This window comes from Lepidochelys kempii, chromosome 3 (assembly GCF_965140285.1).
Source record: "Lepidochelys kempii isolate rLepKem1 chromosome 3, rLepKem1.hap1, whole genome shotgun sequence".
In the NCBI taxonomy this organism is placed as follows: Eukaryota; Metazoa; Chordata; order Testudines; family Cheloniidae; genus Lepidochelys; species Lepidochelys kempii.
The window spans coordinates 128,628,973-128,646,826 of NC_136382.1; the positions used below are offsets into that span (position 1 = coordinate 128,628,973).

Here is a 17,854-nt window from a genome sequence, read left to right on the forward strand (position 1 = left end):
ATCACACCCAGGCAGCCCTTCACCTACACTCTGCAATGGAAACAGAGCATGTACAGCATCAAAAGCCTTCGGAAGATTTTAGGGCTGGATTTTCAAACGTGCTCAGCTCCCATTTAGGCACCGATGTTAGGATGTTCAGGAGTTAGGTGCCCAACTCCTTTAGAAAGTCATGTTGCAAGATGAGCTCCTACAAAATCTGGCCCTTAGTCTGTATGATGCGCTTTCCGAGATTTCTTAATTCTCAGCATGGGTGGGAAGGGCACCTTGAAGGTTTATATTTTTTGATTGCTCATTTTCATCTCTATTCACTGCTCTGTCAATGCTGCTAGACCCAGGCCTGGCTTTGGCATGAGTACTTGCCTGAAATGGGTAGATGAAGGGACAAGATGTATTGGCACATGTGACCTGCTATTTTGGAATGAGCTAGTCTTTTCTAAATTAGAACCACAATGCTGAAAATAGCCTTCTCCTATCAGACACAGATCTGGCCATAATAATCCACACATTTGAGACAGTCAGGCTCAATTTCTGAAACTCACATCTAGGAATGAAGACATGGGCCCTGAAAAAGCTCTACAGTAGAACCTCAGAGTTACGAACACCAGAGTTATGAAATGACCCGTCAGCCACACACCTCATTTGGAACCAGATATATGCAATCAGGCAGCAGCAGAAGCCAAAAAATCCCAAAAAACAAATATACTACTGTGTTAAATGTAAAATACTAAAAAATAAAGGGAAAGTAGCATTTTTCTTCTGCATAGTAAAGTGTCAAAGCTGTATTAAGTCAATGTTCAGTTGTAAACTTTTGAAAGAACAATAATGTTTTGTATAGAATTACAAACATTTCAGAGTTACAAACAACCTCCATTCCTGAGGTGTGCGTAAGTGACGTTCTATTGTACTAGTGTAGAATACAGCAATCTGTTTGCTAAGCAACTGTGAGTGTGTCAGTCTGGTGCTCCACTCTCTGCACTGACCTATACTGAATACAGAGTCCAATTCAGGGTCTCTGTCCTGATACTCAGAACTCTTCATGGGACTGGCCTGAGCTACTTGAGAGATTTGTTTCCATCCCAAATTCCACTGGAACAAGGAAACTGTTAATGAACAGAGAGAGGCTTGAGTGCACAAGAGACAGTTTGTACTGGAGTTGGACCTAGACCATGGAGCGCTCTTACACCAAAAGATAAGAATGACGCAATGTGTGTGTGTGTGGGGGGAGGGGGGGCGCTTAAGAAAGCGCTAATGAATTGAGAGAAATAGCTGTGGTTTGGTCCTTTGAAATTTGCTGAATGTCTACAACACATTCCCCGCTTCCCCACAAAAATATTCTTCACATTCACCTTACAAGGAAGTCAACCTTATCCGGCTTTGTGCCAATGGATAAATACCCAGTTAAGAATTCTACTTAACCAAGAAGCCTTCAAGTCTTTTTTTCCTATTTCCATCTTTGAAGGACAAACAAAAGCCTGAGATGAAAGCCTTCAGTACATCTTCCCTACTGTGAACAGCACTGATACCTGTCTGGTGACATCATAGCTGCCTGCAGCAGGAAACAACTCTGTTCCCATTGATGTCCTTCCAACAGAGAACAATGGAACCTGAAATGAGCTAGGAATGAAGTTGTCAATGGCAAAACTCTCATTGACTTCAATGGGGTCAGTATTTCACCCCAGGTCTAGGATTCCTAATAAAGAATGTGACCAAATATTGGCATTTTTAAGGTTAAAAAGGAAGCAGAAAAAAATAAATGTAATAAAAATTTCAAAATTGGTGACTGGGCAACAAAATGGCAGATGAAATTCAATGTTGATAATACAAAGTAATGCACATTGGAAAACATAATCCCAACTATACATATAAAATGATGGGGTCTAAATTAGCTGTTGCCACTCAAGAAAGATCTTGGAGTCATTGTGGATAATTCTCTGAAAACATCCACTCAATGTGTAGTGGCAGTCAAAAAAGCTAACAATGTTGGGAATCATTAGGAAAGGGATAGATAATAAGACAGAAAATATCATATTGCCTCTGTATAAATCCATGGTATGCCCACCTCTTGAATACTGAATGCAGATCTGGTCACCCCCTCTCAAAAGAGATATATTGGAATTGGAAAAGATACAGAAAAGGGCAACAAAAATGATTAGGGGTATGGAACAGCTTCCATGTGAGGACAGATTAATAAGATTTACAAGCCGAAAAGTACCGAAGACTAAGGGAGGATATGGTAGAAGTCTATAAAATCATGACTGGTATGGAGAAAGTAAATAAGGAAGTGTTATTTACTCCTTCTCTTAACACAAGAATTAGGGGTCAACAAATGAAATAGTAAGCAAATTTAAAACAAAAAAGGAAGTATTTCTTCATACAATGCACAGTCTTTGCCAGAGGATATTGTGAAAGCCAAGAGTATAACAGGGCTCAAAAACGAAGTAGATACATTCCTGGAGGATAGGTCTATCAATGGCTATTAGCCAGGATGGGCAGGGATGGTGCCCCTAGCCTCTGTTTGCTAGAAGCTGGGAATGGGTGACGGGATGGATCACTTGATGATTACCTGTTCTGTTCATATCCTCTGGGGCACCTGGCGTTGGCCACTGTCGGAAGACAGGATACTGGGCTAGATGGACTTTTGGTCTGATCCACTATGGCTGCTCTTATATTCTTATAGATGGGATGCAGTGATTTCCTTATTTCTGATGGAGTCCCTCCTTCTCTGACCACTGCTAGAGAATTTATCTCTGGCGCTTATCAGAATAACTCAAGAGCAGTGCTATTTGCGTTTGGGCTGCAACAGATTACACTACAGATCAGATTTCAGAGTAACAGCCGTGTTAGTCTGTATTCACAAAAAGAAAAGGAGGACTTGTGGCACCTTAGAGACTAACCAATTTATCTGAGCATAAGCTTTCGTGAGCTACAGCTCACTTCATTGGATGCACTACAGGTCAGGTATCCAAATATAAAAATTCCCCAAGTCTCAGGCCCCCTCCCGAAGTCTTCAAGCACACACCTAACCTTGACTATATGGTGTCCATTCCCAGGCTAATTGAGCCAATCCATACTAGAAGCCCTTTAAAATGTTTTATTTATAAATATTAGAAAAGCCACAAAGCATATATCTACACTGCAATGAAAACACTTCAGCTTGCACAAGTGAACGAACTGGAGCTTGCGGGGCTCAGGCCACAGGGCTGTTTCATTGCCATGTAGTCTTCCGGGCTTGGGTTGAAGCCTGGGCTCTGGGACCCTTCCACCTCGCAGTGTCCTAGAGCCCAGGCTCCAGCCCAAGCCCGGAACTCTACATTGCAATGAATCAGCCCCACAGACAGAGACATTTGAGCCTGAGTCTACAGGCATGGGACAGCTGCAGGTGTCTAGTTGCAGTGTAGACATACTCAAAGAAATAAAAGACAGAATCCACATAAAAGGCCCAACTCTCCTCACAACCATTTTACACCAATATATCTTCACTGACTTCAGTGGAGTGACTGCAGATTCATACCCACATGCATCAAAGGAGAGTCAAACCTGAAGTCTTTTGTAGTTATGCTTTCCAGTTTCCTATGACACAGGTGTTAAAACTAATTGTTTATAAGTGCTAAGGGCTCTCTTTAAATAGTTCTCCATGTCCCTCTGTGTAGTACACATAGTAGAGAACTGACACTTGATATGCCCCACAGTACTTGCAGAAGTTAAAAAGAAAGGAAAGATTCTTGTCAGTTTATAAAATGTATGTGAATGTAGCACTGGATTTGTAGTTAACACATGCACAAACCCTCCATATGTATCTACACACTAGTGCAATAAGCACAAACACACAAGCACATTGTGAAATGGACATACATGCTGACAGTCTCCCACGAGCACACACCCACCTGCACAAGGACACACATTTTCATTCATTCATGTGCACTCATTTACACAAACACCTGTCCACACATACAGTATATGGTTTTGCCCACAGCTAATATTTCCCTTTCCCCGCCCCTGTCCCCCGGCACCCTCAGGCCAGATCTATACTTGGAAGGCTTTTGGTATAGGTGTACTGGTATGCTATACTGGCAAAGTGCTTCACTCCCAGTGTGCTTGCAACTTATACTGGAAAAGCTGTGCTTTTCAGGGTATAGCTTATTATTCCCCCTGCCCCCTCCCAGTGTGAAACAACCAGTACTGGGAAAAGGACAGTTTTCCCAGTGTAACTGTTTTCTACACTAGGACTTCTGCTGGCACAGCTATGTTGGTCAGAGATCACACCTCATTACACACCCAACCCACATAGCTCTGTTGGCAGAAGTCTGTAGTGCAGAGCTGGCCTTAGTCCCTTTCTCTCCGTTCAGAATGTGCCGTGAGGATTACAGGTGCTTTTCACATAAGATAAGAAGGTGTAGAATGGGTTTGAAACAATGGGTAATTGTCTTCAAATCACAAAAGTTATTGTTCAGCTGGTTTAGCTTATCCATACTTTTATCACTTCACCTCTCAGATGTATCAGTCTTTTCCGTGATTCACCCTGACCGAAACAGAGAAGGGGTGGGAGGAAAAGACTTAACCCATTCATAGGAAGAAAGTCCAGTTATTGAGGCAAGAGCCCTGGCCACACTGTGCAGGCTCATAACAGTGTTTGAAACCTTTTCAAGGACAGTTGTGGACTAATATTGTTGCAGTCTTGAGACAGTTGAGGACTATGTTACCGCCCTATTCAGACACTGTTCTATAGGCTTGATAAGGAGGCAGAGGAGTATGGTTTCTGTGACAATGACTGCTTTTAAAAAAACATTCCTCTCCACAGTGAACAATGACACTTTGCTAAAACCATCACGCCACTCAGGCTGTTTAAATGAATTGTTGTGCTACAACAGAGCTCTGAAATCCCCATTGCATTTGCTCTGTTGCCTGTACTGTCACAGGGAACTTATTTCAGCAGCTTGACCTGGAGGGAAGGATGTAGAAGTCAAGAAGAAAAGAGTAATAAACCCTCCAACAAACATGCACATTGGAAAGAGAGCGCTGGGAGAACACTGATTTACAGTACATGAAATATCATAACATGCTTCACCATGGTGACAGATGCCTTAGAAAAAGCTAAGACAGAGACTGTAGCTAGATAGTGGGTAGCCAAAATTCTAGTCTGAAAACTTACCAAACATGGATCTAAGATCCTGCATAAACTACAGTTCTAACTGGACATGTCCTAGGCTGCAACAGGATTCCCAGCATGGTTTTGTAACCATATTGGTTCATCGATGTGATAAATCAAAAAAAGGCAGACGAGCATACATACCTCTAGCCCTGCCAATGGGCCGGAGCTAGAGTTGCTGGGTCTCTGAAGCCTAACAGCGTCATGTTTGATAGCCACTAACATGAAAATATTTTTGAAAGACTAAAAAGAGAAAAGTATTTAATAGGTAACATTCCAAACATCATTGAGAAGCATGCCGATATAAAATATATTTCGTAGTGTATATTTGCTGATAACATTCAGATAATATATATGTGTGATTATAATAGTGAGTTACCTTACAAATTTCAAATGAAAAATTAAAGGAAACAATTATAAAAGCAAGACTGAACCCTCCCAAAAACATGTGAAATTAATTTCTGCTAAAGTCATGTCAGAGCTTTACTCAGGGGCCTGATCCAGCCCCCCCAGAAGACAATGGATATTTTGCTGGTTCAGCTTCCACAGCATCAACTGACTGTTCCAAAAGACTTCTTGAAGAAATCTTAAAAAGAAAACCACATGAGCTCAACAGCTGTAATTTTATTCTGGAAATGAGAGTTTTTGTAAGGAAACCACATGAACAGCATTCATCCAGTATTGGAATATGTGGGAGCTTTGGTTGGTTTCCAGATCAAAATGATATACTTTTTCACTAATAATAAAGCAAGGCTGGGAAATTTGTGATTGGGATAGTCTAGGATTATTGCCACAATTTGGGGTTCATAGGGGTCACAGTGTTGGTAACTTTTCTATCATTGCTCCTAAAGAGCCTACAGAGCTGCATGTTAAGAATGGTCCCTTCTTGAAGGTTTGTAATGAGGCCAGTCTGGAAAATCCTCACAGTCAATTCTGGTTGGTTTGCAGTTTATGGAACCAGGGCACCATATGGCCCATTAGGCCCAGTATTTAGAAAAGTTAGGCACACAATATCATGCTCAAAAGAAGCCTGCACTTATATGCCTAATTCACATACATGATTACCACAAATGCACATGCAGATTAGGTAACCACTTGTGCAAATTGACAGTTTTGATCACTCGTGTACACAATTGTCCAATTTGCATGCACAATTGTAACAACTGGACACACATATTATGCAAATTCCATGCCTGAATTGTTGAAAAATCAGGCCCTTTATATTCCAGTCCATTATTCCTTAGAGACACCTGTGGTTGATTAAGCAGCAGTATTGACAAGGATCCAAAACGAATTCCATCCACTCCTCCTTGGCTAGTGTGGTGCAGGGTGCAAGGTGAAAGTGAAGATTTAAAATGGAGCCAAATGTCTACATGTGTTGGGCTAGGGGGAGAGATCCTGAGGGATTTGTGAGGGACAGAGAGAAACGCAGAAGGCAAAATAAAATAAAACCTAGTTCCTCTGTGTCAAATAGTGGCACTGCTGATAATGGCTATCATGCTGTGTGCTCCACAGCTCTTCCATCTTACCACTGGTCTTCTACTCAAATGAATCTTGTTTGTGGATTCTGTTAATCTAGCATGAAAGCAGCTAGCCTATAATTCAGAGAAAGTTGGCTTGTTCTAGGAGTACAAGTTCATACTTGGGTCTCTGCTAGCATTTCCCCTGTTTATGTGCCCCAAAAGAGAATCACAACCTGAAAGTATAGAAGAGTAATGGCAACCTGGTCCAAATGCATTTGATCTGGTAGGGCCCCTCCTTAGGTAAGATGAACTATTTCAATATCAAACAACAGTATCATTACAAGTCACTGGCCGAGCACTTTAGGGACATTATCAGTTAAATAAATGTTGCGAGTATGCCTCCCTGATTTACCACACTCACACCAAGCTCTGAATAATTACAGGCTTGTTGCCAGGCAGACTAGCTTTTTTCCCTTTTCTTTGGCAAGCTGAGGACTTATTCATAAGTCATAAATACTGGCTTCAGTGCAAAAGATAAATTCCCACAGAAATAATAAACGATTGTTCTGAGCATGAATTTTTTTAACCTCAGGACCTCTGCAGTTGTAAATGGTGGTTGTGTTTAGTCATTGCCAGTGATCACCAACTGCTAAAACTCTGAGGAAGAATCCTCTAACTCAGTGGTGGGCAACCTGGAGCCCATCAGGGTAATCCGCTGGTGGGCCGTGAGACAGTTTGTTTACATTGACTGTCCGCAGGCACGGCCGCTTGCAGCTCCCAGTGGTCGCGGTCCGCTGTACCTGGTCAATGGGAGCTGCGGGAAGCAGTGGCCAGCATGTCCCTGTGGCCCATGCTACTTCCCACAGCTCCCATTGGCTGGGAATGGCGAACCGCAGCCACTGGGAGCTGCGGGCGGCCATGCTTGCGGCTGGTCAATGTAAACAAACTATCTTGTGGCCTGCCAGCAGATTACCCTGATGGGCCATGTGTGGTCCACAGGCTGCCTACCACTGCTCTAACTTATATAGCAGAGGATGAAGCTGAACTTGATCTAGAGTTGGACCCAGACAGCAGTACCATCTCCAAACTCTGTCAAACTTGGTGGAAGTTAGGCTCAAAATTTTTGCTTACACCCAGCTCTAGAAAATACAAGGAAGGAAAGGTAGAGGTTGCCAACATTCAGCTCTGGTCCAAATACATGAAAGTAGAATCATGCAGGAAAGTCTTCTTGTGCTCTGCAAGTTCTGTGGTTAAACAGAAGCCTTCAGTCTCCAGAGTTCCTGTTTGTCATCTGGCCTAAATTCACCTAAACATCTACAAGGAAGGGAGAGGTGCTTATTGTAAATACAACTCATGATTTTTTGAGTCAAGTCTTGTGGCTTTTGAACAGTCTGGGCGGCCAGCACTGAGATTGTCCAAAGATTTAGGCACCCTCCAGAGTGAGTGTGGACTATATTCAGGGCATCATGCATCATATGGTTATCCTGTCATGCAAATAGCTATATCACTACCTTTTTGGAGGAGAAGCTTATTTGTGTGTGTTGCATAAATCCAGGTCCCTGCCCAATAGCCATCTTCCTGCTGCTCAACTTGTCTGCCTGCCATTTTTAAGAGCTCTGCAGCAGGGAGACTCTGTGGTAAATGGAGTGGGAGTGGAGGAGACTGAGACATGCACGGGCTTGAAGGCCAGAAAAGGCTTAAACACTAATTGGGCGGGAGCAGTGAAAGGCACGCAGGAACAGGCAGCAGCCTTCCCAGGGCTCCTAAATTCTGGAAGGGTGGAGCTCTTCTCTTTTCTGGTTTAGGATCCCCAGAGCCAGATGGCAGCTGCATCTTTCTGCGATCCTCCCCTGCTCTCTTCATGCGCCTCTTCAGATCCTGCTTCTCCAGTTTAGAAGGCTTCAGCTTAATGAATGATTTTGCAGCCAACTAACATTGCCACCTATTTCTATGCAGCTCTGCCACATACATTGGAGGTGGGAGTGAGGAAGCTTTGCCACAGATTCTAGTTTGAATGTGCTGCAAAGCGTAAAGGCCTTTCTTGGTTACAGAGAAAGGCCTTGTGAGATTTAGCACTGTAGGGAAACCTAGAGCAGCTAATGGGTAGAGCTGGTCAGAGTTTTTCCTTCCAAATGTCTTTCCCCACAAAAAATGGGCCTTTTTTCCCCCTGAAAATTTCTGTTTTTTTCCGAATTTTCCAGTGAAAAAATGAGATTTGTTTTCAGTTGTCATTTCTCTTCCTTCCCACTTTTTCTTTGTTTGCCTTTCCCCTCTTTTTCCATTTTGCACTGAAAATGGAAGGGAGGGGGGCAAAGAGGGGGATAAAAGTAAAGAAACTCCCCAAACTGCAAATGTTGCAGGTTTTATTTTTAATTGAAAAAAACAAAACAAAACAGAAAATTTCAAAATCTGTCAGACATTTCAAAAAAATTAGTATTTTTTGACTACCTCTATTGAGGATGGTAGCATGGCCCAGCTAAGTCAAGACTTACAAGAATATAAATCTGCAGCTGTGTCTAAATTAAAAAAAAACATATTAAGGACTATCTGATTGGGATTTATTCTCACTGTAGTTTTACTAGTGTAATAAAAACCTCAGGTTACCATAAGACGAGCACAAAGGAAAAGGCTGTTTAAAAAAAAAATTAACTACGACTTAGTTATATCTCTAAAAACTTAGGCAATAAGGAACAGTTGTAAAAATACACATCTGTGAAACAATGGTATCTTCTGATAGAAAGAGGCCAGTGCTCAGTCAGGTGACTTGGAGGTAAGCCACATACTAGATTAGTGTTGCAATGTCTGTAGTAGGTGGGAGGCAGTGAGGGAGAAAAGGAGGGTGAAGAAATCATTTTCAAAACCTTTAATGTGTGGCATGTTTGCAGATTTTCCCCTCATGGACCTGGGACTGTTAATCCCCTTCTAAATGGTGTTTTAACACCAATATCCTTTGCGGTTCACATGTCTTCCCCTTTCAATTAACACCTGGGTGCAGCAGATGGTATGTATCCTGGCCTTAATCCCATCAGGACTGATAAGGAAAATAACTGCTATGATATAACACCTAGTGGCACCAGAATGGCTGGTGAAGTTGAATAACACTCCTAAAAGAATAATTTAGGTTGACTAATTAGTATAGCTACATACCTGCCAACATCTGACAGCTATGAATAGCTTTTGTGGGAGGAAAATAAGGATTCCTTCAACTCCATTGAGGTACACTGGACTAGAAGAGCTCTTTAGAGGGACCAAATGTAAAAACAGAAAATATTTTGCTTGTCATTATACCACCTTGTCAGATCTCAAGTTAATCTGGTCCTTCTTCCTCAACAGGTGGATGGGAGATCTGGTAGTAATTCAGTAGGTGATGCCCTTCCATCTGAGACGATGGACAGGCAAACTCTCAAGGATCATTATGTTGCGGGGGGGGTGATCTTTTAGAAGCAAGAAGGAGTCAAATCCTCATTTGGTGTAAACAGGGATAACTCCATTTAAGAGCTAAACTGATTTACACCAGCTGAGGATCTGGCCTAAGGTTTTGATCATTATAAATCTCCTAGGGACTTTTTTTTTTTTTTGCACAAGCATAGGAATCTGGGGTAATTACCCTCTGTTGATTTATCATCACCCTGGAAATTTTGAACTGAATATGGTGTTTCACTTCATTTTCTGTTTCAAAACTGTTGTGTTGTTGTGTACTGTGTGGCAAGGCACCTCCTTCACCTCACCAGACTTAGTGCTTCCCCCTCTGGCGCTGGCGGGCCTAGGGTAAATCAGCCCCACCCTGGGCAGTGTTTACCTTCCCTCTTCTGTGCTCCTTTGGCCACGTTTCTAGGGTAAGCCCCAGGTGCAATCCTTCACCAAACAAAAAGGAAACAGTCTTGTAAACACCAAAACAAAAGGGGGATACCTTTCTCTGCCTCCTCTCTGGGGCAGGATGTCATCCTGTTACTAGCCTTGGGGTGTCAATCCTTTCCCTAGCAGGCACTTGGGTTTGACCGTTCCCCTGTGGGAAGCAGCACAGCCTCTCACCCTGGAGAAGCTTATTTCCCTGCTACCACAGCCCTAGGCCTAACTTTTTTTCTCTCTCTCCCTCACCCTTTTTTCTGCCCAGAGGAGGGGTTTTTAAAGGCCTCAGGCAGCCCTTAATTGGATTCAGGTGTCCCTAATTGACCTGAGGTAACCTCTTCTCAGCTTGTAGGGAAAAGGGCCTTTAACATTCTAGGGCTTACACCACCCTCCTGCAGCCGTCTGGCCTGACTTTGTCACAAATGTTGAACAGGCCCAAGGTTGGGGTGGGGTGGGGAGCTGCAGTTCACTTTTGGATCCTTCGGGGTGAAGGGTGCTATATAAATGTAAGAGATTGCTAACAAAACAGGCACTTTCCATCCTGAAGAGAGAGACAGTTGTCACATACAAATTAAGTGGACTAACATGGTTATAAATTGTTTTTTTTTTCCTTAAGGTAACTACCAGTAGTGATTATTAAATGGAAAAGATAATGGGTGAAAAATCTGCTAATGCTAGGAAAGAACTACACCATCATGAAAGTAACATAATAAGAAACCTGTTTGAATTCTGATAAGAAGCACAGGAATATAGTGTAAATGAGAGGAGCAAATGTTCCTCAAGATAGGGAATGGGCATGCACAGAGACTTACTGAAGGAGTGGTCTGATTGTGGACCACAGTTCTCAGCTGTAAGGATCAGGCTAAGGACTTCCTGTTCTGCTTTTATAGTGGCTCTCAACACAGTGAGAACAAGCAAACATAAAGACAAACAGCAGAGTGCATTCATTTCATCTACAAACAATGGGGAGTAAAGTCAAGTCAATAAAACTAAAGCATTCTGATAATCAGGTGGAACGCAGCTTTAGCCATGGTAGGGAATGCCCATGCTTCAGACGAGTGACACATTGACTAGATAAATCAGACACACACCTTTGGGAGTTTGGGATTAGAGCTCTGGTCCTTCATAAGAAAAGAAATATGGTTCCTCAGAAATATGGGCTTCGTCCATATGAACTGAAGGGGCCCTCCCCTACTGCTTTTAAAAGTGCACTTTAATTGTATTTAAATGCAAAGTACTGTATCAAACACCTGAGCAAACATTGATTCCTGTTCTGTCATTTTATTCAGCTAATTTTGGCCCCACAGAAGACCGCTTTATAGTGAAACAAACCATGACTGCAGATGTACAGACACCCGGTAATCAGTGTAGATCAAACCAGCACCTTCAATCCCCAAAACAGGCCTCTGCCTCTTCAGCTAAAGGAAAGCACTGTGAAGTATAAGAAAGTAGCAGACTGTTATAGACACTGAAATGAGATATCAGAGAGAGCCATAATCACCCTCCCCCAGCTCTGTCATGGTATGATTATGTTCTGATTTCTATCAAGAATACCTAGGTAAGATCCTCCGGGATCACTGATGTTTCAGTTAGGGTGACCAGATAGCAAGTGTGAAAAATTGGGACGGGGGTGGGGGATAATAGACGCCTATATAAGAAAAAGTCCCAAATGTCGAGACTGTCCCTATAAAATCGGGACATCTGATCACTCTTGTTTCAATGCTTAAAAAATCTGCCATTGCTAACACCATGACGCTAACACTGTACTGCTGGCCAATGCCACAGTAATAAAAACTACTGCCATTATGTTGCAATTGCTTAATGGTCAACCAGTAAGACTCATATCATGCACCAGGGGCATCAGTGATTTTGCCGTGCCCTTTCTGAGAGGCTGAAGGTATTTTTTGGGGTGGGGGGATTAATTTTTTTATTAATTTTCATAAAGACACAATAAAAATATAAAAATTGAAATGACTTACCGCTTGTATGTGTCACCAAATACTACACATTTCATAGAATAATCAATAATCTTATGCAATTAGGCAACTTTACAATCTGTCAAAGCTGCAAGACCAGACAGCACAAAAATCAGACAATATTACACAGACATAACATCTTAAGATGGGGGCAACAATAACAAAAAGACATAACAAACAGTCAAAAAAGGGAAGAGGGGACCAATGTGAGGGAGGGAGAAAACAGAGAGGTCAGATGGAATTGAGGTCTTAGCATTCTTTATCCAAATGTATCTAGAAACAGGATCCATATTTCTTCAAATTCATATAATTGCTCTCTGTGTTGATAAGAAAAGGAGTACTTGTGGAACCTTAGAGACTAACCAATTTATTTGAGCATAAGCTTTCGTGAGCTACAGCTCACTTCATCGGATGCATACTGTGGAAACTGCAGAAGACATTATATACACAGAGACCATGAAACAATACTTCCTCCCACCCCACTCTCCTGCTGGTAATAGCTTATCTAAAGTGATCACTCTCCTTACAATGTGTATGATAATCAAGTTGGGCCATTTCCAGCACAAATCCAGGTTTTCTCACCCTCCGCCACCCCCCCCCCCCCCCCCCGACACAAACTCACTCTCCTGCTGGTAATAGCTTATCCAAAGTGACCACTCTCCCTACAATGTGCATGATAATCAAGGTGGGCCATTTCCAGCACAAATCCAGGTTTTCTAACCCCCCCACCCCCATACATACACAAACTCACTCTCCTGCTGGTAACAGCCCATCCAAAGCGACCACTCTCCCCACAATGTGCATGATAATCAAGGTGGGCCATTTCCAGCACAAATCCAGGTCTTCTCACCCCCGCCCCCCAAACTCATTCTCCTGCTGGTAATAGCTCATCCAAACAGACCACTCTCCTTACAATGTGTATGATAATCAAGGTGGGCCATTTCCAGCATAAATCCAAGTTTAACCAGAACGTCGGGGGGGGGGGGGGGAGGAAAAAACAAGGGGAAATAGGCTACCATAGCGTATTTCCCCTTGTTTTTTCCTACCCCCCACCCCCAGACGTTCTGGTTAAACTTGGATTTATGCTGGAAATGGCCCACTTTGATTATCATGCACATTGTAAGGAGAGTGGTCAGTTTGGATGAGCTATTACCAGCAGGAGAGTGAGTTTGTGTGTGTGTGTGTGGGGGAGTTGGTGAGAAGACCTGGATTTATGCTGGAAATGGCCCACCTTGATTTTCATACACATTGTAAGGAGAGTGGTCATTTTGGATAAGCTATTACCGGCAGGAGAGTGAGTTTGTGTGTGTGGTTTCTGGAAAAGGGGGGGGGGGGGGATGAGTGAGAAGACCTGGATTTGTGCTGGAAATGGCCCACCTTGATTATCATACACATTGTAAAGAGAGTGGTCACTTTGGATGGGCTATTACCAGCAGGAGAGTGAGTTTGTGGGGGCGGGGGGCGGAGGGTGAGAAAACCTGGATTTGTGCTGGAAATGGCCCAACTTGATTATCATACACATTGTAAGGAGAGTGATCACTTTAGATAAGCTATTACCAGCAGGAGAGTGGGGTGGGAGGAGGTATTGTTTCATGGTCTCTGTGTATATAATGTCTTCTGCAGTTTCCACAGTATGCATCCGATGAAGTGAGCTGTAGCTCACGAAAGCTTATGCTCAAATAAATTGGTTAGTCTCTAAGGTGCTACAAGTACTCCTTTTCTTTTTGCGAATACAGACTAACATGGCTGTTACTCTGAAACCTGTGTTGATAAGCTATTCTTTCTTTCATTGCTAACTCAGATAGGTCCATATACCACTGCTCTCCTCTGGGCATAAGCCTACTCTTCCCTTTTTGTAAATTCATGTACTTGGTGATCATTGTGGCCCCTCAAGATCTAGATGGTAGAGTTAAACCCAGCATAGTTGAAAATTGGATATCATTTTCAGGTGAGGTTTGGTAGTGGAAGTCAAACACTATTTTCACTTGTGCCCACCTCTTTCCACAGCTGCCTGACTGTTGGATAGCCCCATAGCACGTGTATCAAGGTTCCCTTTTCTTTATTTCAGTGCCAACATCTGTCAGAAGACTAGGCCCCCCATCTTGCACAACCTCTGTGGTGTCCAGTACATTTTGAATAGAATCGTTTGCTATATCAGGTATAGCCTGAGATCTACAGAAGCATTTTTAACATTCCATAATATGCTTTTCCACTGGGGTTCTTTTAAGGGCTGTGATAATTCCCCTGTCCACACTTTCACAAACTGCTCCCGATCAAGGGAGTCCCTTTTCATTTGGAAAGAATGCATAGTGGACAAGGGCTTGGGGAGTTTATGATGCATTTCCAATGTTCCCAGTAGCTCTGCCATCTCTGGCAATCTTAGGGCATTCAGACCAAATAGATACATTAACAAGTGTCTTAGTTGTAAGTATGGCCACTCAGCTGAGGATGGCAGGTCATATAGTTGCTACAATGTTAGAAAAGAGACAAAGTCCTCATCAGTGACTAATTGGGAAATCCATATGATGCCCTTGCCCAGCCAGTTCTTCTAAATTATAGGTTTGGTCCCACCTGGCAAGTCTGGGCTACCCCCTGGGAAGAATTGGTAGGGGACTAGAGGACCTTCTGAGGTCTCTTCCAACCCTAATATTCTATGATTCTATTCTATGATTCTAAGTAGGTTTTACTGCGTGACGGTGAGGATGAAATTGGTACCTCTTATCTAGGATAGCTCAGATTTGTCATGCAGCTACCACTCTAGGTACCTTATTTTTCTCCACTGTACAAAAAGGGGAACCAAGGAGACCGGGGGGGGGGGGGGGAAATTGGATGCATCAACACCCGTTCAGTTTCCACCCTTGTGGATATAAGGGTGTTTGCGAGCTGGAACCAGTTTGAGGTCTGTGACATGATAAAAGCATAACAGTAATTTTGCAGGTTTGGGAGCCCAAATCCCACCTTGGCTATAGGAACTGGAGTTTTTTAAGTGGTAGTTGTGAGCATTGACCTCCACTGAAAGGCTCTAATTATATTATTAAATTTTCTAAAAGAAGACAGAGGGATATATACAAGTAGGCCACTTAGAATATAGAGGAGTGTAGGGAGAATATTCTTTTTTATTATATTAACCCTTTCCCACATGCTCAGGAAGAGTGAAGATATTTTAAAATAAACCTTTTCTTCAATAGGATAAACTCTGAGTCTGTGATGTACAAGAATCTGCACATTTAAGTGATGATTAAAATCCCATTGGGCTCTGTGTGTCACGTTGAGCTCTGACGCTGAGATGCAAATTTCTGTAGAAATCTCTAACACGGTTATTATTATATTTGTATTGCTGTAAGGCCTAGGAGTGCTTGTCAGAGACTAGGACCTGATTGTGCTAGGTGCTGTACAAACAGAACAAAAAGAAGGTCCCTGCTCTACAGTGCTGTCATTCCCTTTTTAACGAGTTAAGAAAATTCACCTAATTTTACTTTAATCAAACCACTACTATAATGATCCATGGTATCTTAATTTCTATTTCACTTGATCAAGTTTCTTTTGGCACCCTGGCATTCCTTTTAATGCCTTCAGCATTTCCATGTTCAGATGCTGGTGCTGACATAGTCTTTTTCAGTCTCGGGGCCATGCAAGTTGAAAGGAAAGCTTGGTGGCTTTTCCAGTTTATCTGGCATTATTTCCCCCCCGACAGTTCCTGTCAACTGAACATTTCTGATGTGGTTTTGAATGGCAGAATGATGGTTTGTGCAGCAAGGTGCTGTAATCAAAAGTTATTTGGAGCCACGGTGTTAAGCCAAGGCTCAGAGCAATGGCTAGCTTTAAGTGAACCAGCGGTCAGTGGCTCTTCTGGCTTCCCGTTCCAACTTGACTCATCCTGCCTCACACCTGTTGGGTGTGCTCCTGTCACAATCTTGTTTTGCACTCACCTTCCCTGCTAGGCATGGTAAAAGAAGTGAAAATAATTAAAAGATAAACACTTCCCTGGTTAAAGTTATGAACTTGATATTCTGCTGGGAAACAGACAGCCATATGGTTTGGATGGAATCAGGGTAACTTGTCTGTATAAGTTTTGGGGATAGTGTTCCTTTAAGTAGCTAGAATTGCTAAAGTCAATAATGCAGCAGATCTGTAATCTTCTATAGTTTATTATGAATGGGGCTGGTTGCACCATGTATTATTGAGGTTGCTCACCATATCTCATTATAATACCCTGTTTTCAATTGTTTATAATAACTAGTCAAACTTTAATTCATGGGCTGAAATTTTCCATGCCTCAGATCTGCCTTAGGCAGTTTGGTTTTTTTCAGGAAAATTTCAGACAAAATGGTTCAGCCCATTCCTAAAAGAAGGCTCAGGAAAAATATGTTCTGCCCCCATTAAAAAATGTTGGTAACATTTTCTTTGAAAATCTCTAGTGCCTCCACACACCCATGCTTTGGAGGTGGGACTTCAAATTAGCAGTGGATGGCCTTTGTGTCAGGGATGTATCTTTGCTATCCCAATTTGGACAAATTTATAAGCCCCTTGAAAAATCACAGTTCGCACACGCTCAGTAGAGAGTCTGTAGATTTTAGCAGCTAAATTCCACAAATATTTCATCCACAGTGGGTATGCTGCAGTTCAGGGCTAGGTAGATTTTCCCTTTAATTGCAGCTCTGGGCTGCTGCTGCAGGCTGTGATGGCTCCAGACACCTGTACTGAGAGCAGGATCTTGTCTCCCCTGTGCTCTCAATGACTGCCCCCTTCTGGTCCCAGGCACTGTGGAGGAAGCAGCTCTAGTGAGGATAGAGCTGGACCCTGGATGGGTGCTGGCGGAGGGCAAGGAGAAGATTGGAAAAGGGCCTGGGGGTGGAAACTGGGACTGGAGACTGGCAGGGAGAGTGAAAGGAAAACTGTGACTGAGAGTTGGGATGAGGAGAGACAGGGACAAGGAGTGGAGGGAAGGGACATGGACATTGAATGAGGTGATCAATGAGGGAGATTGGGATTGGGAACCTGAGGGGATGGGGAATGTAGAAAGTGGAAGTGACTGGAGGCCTGGGTGGGGGAAAGAGACAGATCATTTAAGGAGATGAAGTGGGGAGGGGGTCTGGCACTGGCTAGGAAAGGAGACTAGGGGCAAGGAGCTGGGGAGGAGACAGGGGTGGAAAGTCCAGATGGCAGAGTCTGGGATATGCTGGGCCAGGAGACTTGGACTGGTATCAGAAGCCTGAGGAGTAGAGACTGGGAAGAGCTCGGTGAGAAGTATAGGACTGGGATGAGGAGCCAGGACTGGGGAGCAGACAGAACTGGCACAGACTGGAGGAGATGGGGCAGAAGGGGTCACACTTGGGGGGAGGGGGGAAGAGACCCTGTACCTACTAGAGCATTCTCCTTTCCAGAGCATGGAATGGAACCCAAGATTCCTGATAGGTTTC

The 17,854-nt window shown here is 43.1% G+C and overlaps 1 protein-coding gene and 1 long non-coding RNA gene across 3 annotated transcripts in view; both read left to right on the plus strand.

The window, feature by feature from the left end:
- The window catches only part of LOC140908209 (uncharacterized), a 28,845-nt gene extending 11,510 nt beyond the window's left edge, over nucleotides 1-17,335 (plus strand). The window contains exon 3 of the mRNA XM_073335164.2: nucleotides 17,193-17,335. Coding sequence (XP_073191265.2) covers nucleotides 17,193-17,335 — 143 coding nt within the window. The remainder of the gene's footprint in view (nucleotides 1-17,192) is intronic.
- The window catches only part of LOC140909204 (uncharacterized), an 80,066-nt gene that overhangs the window by 46,767 nt on the left and 15,445 nt on the right, over nucleotides 1-17,854 (plus strand). The gene's annotated exons all lie outside the window — the stretch shown is intronic.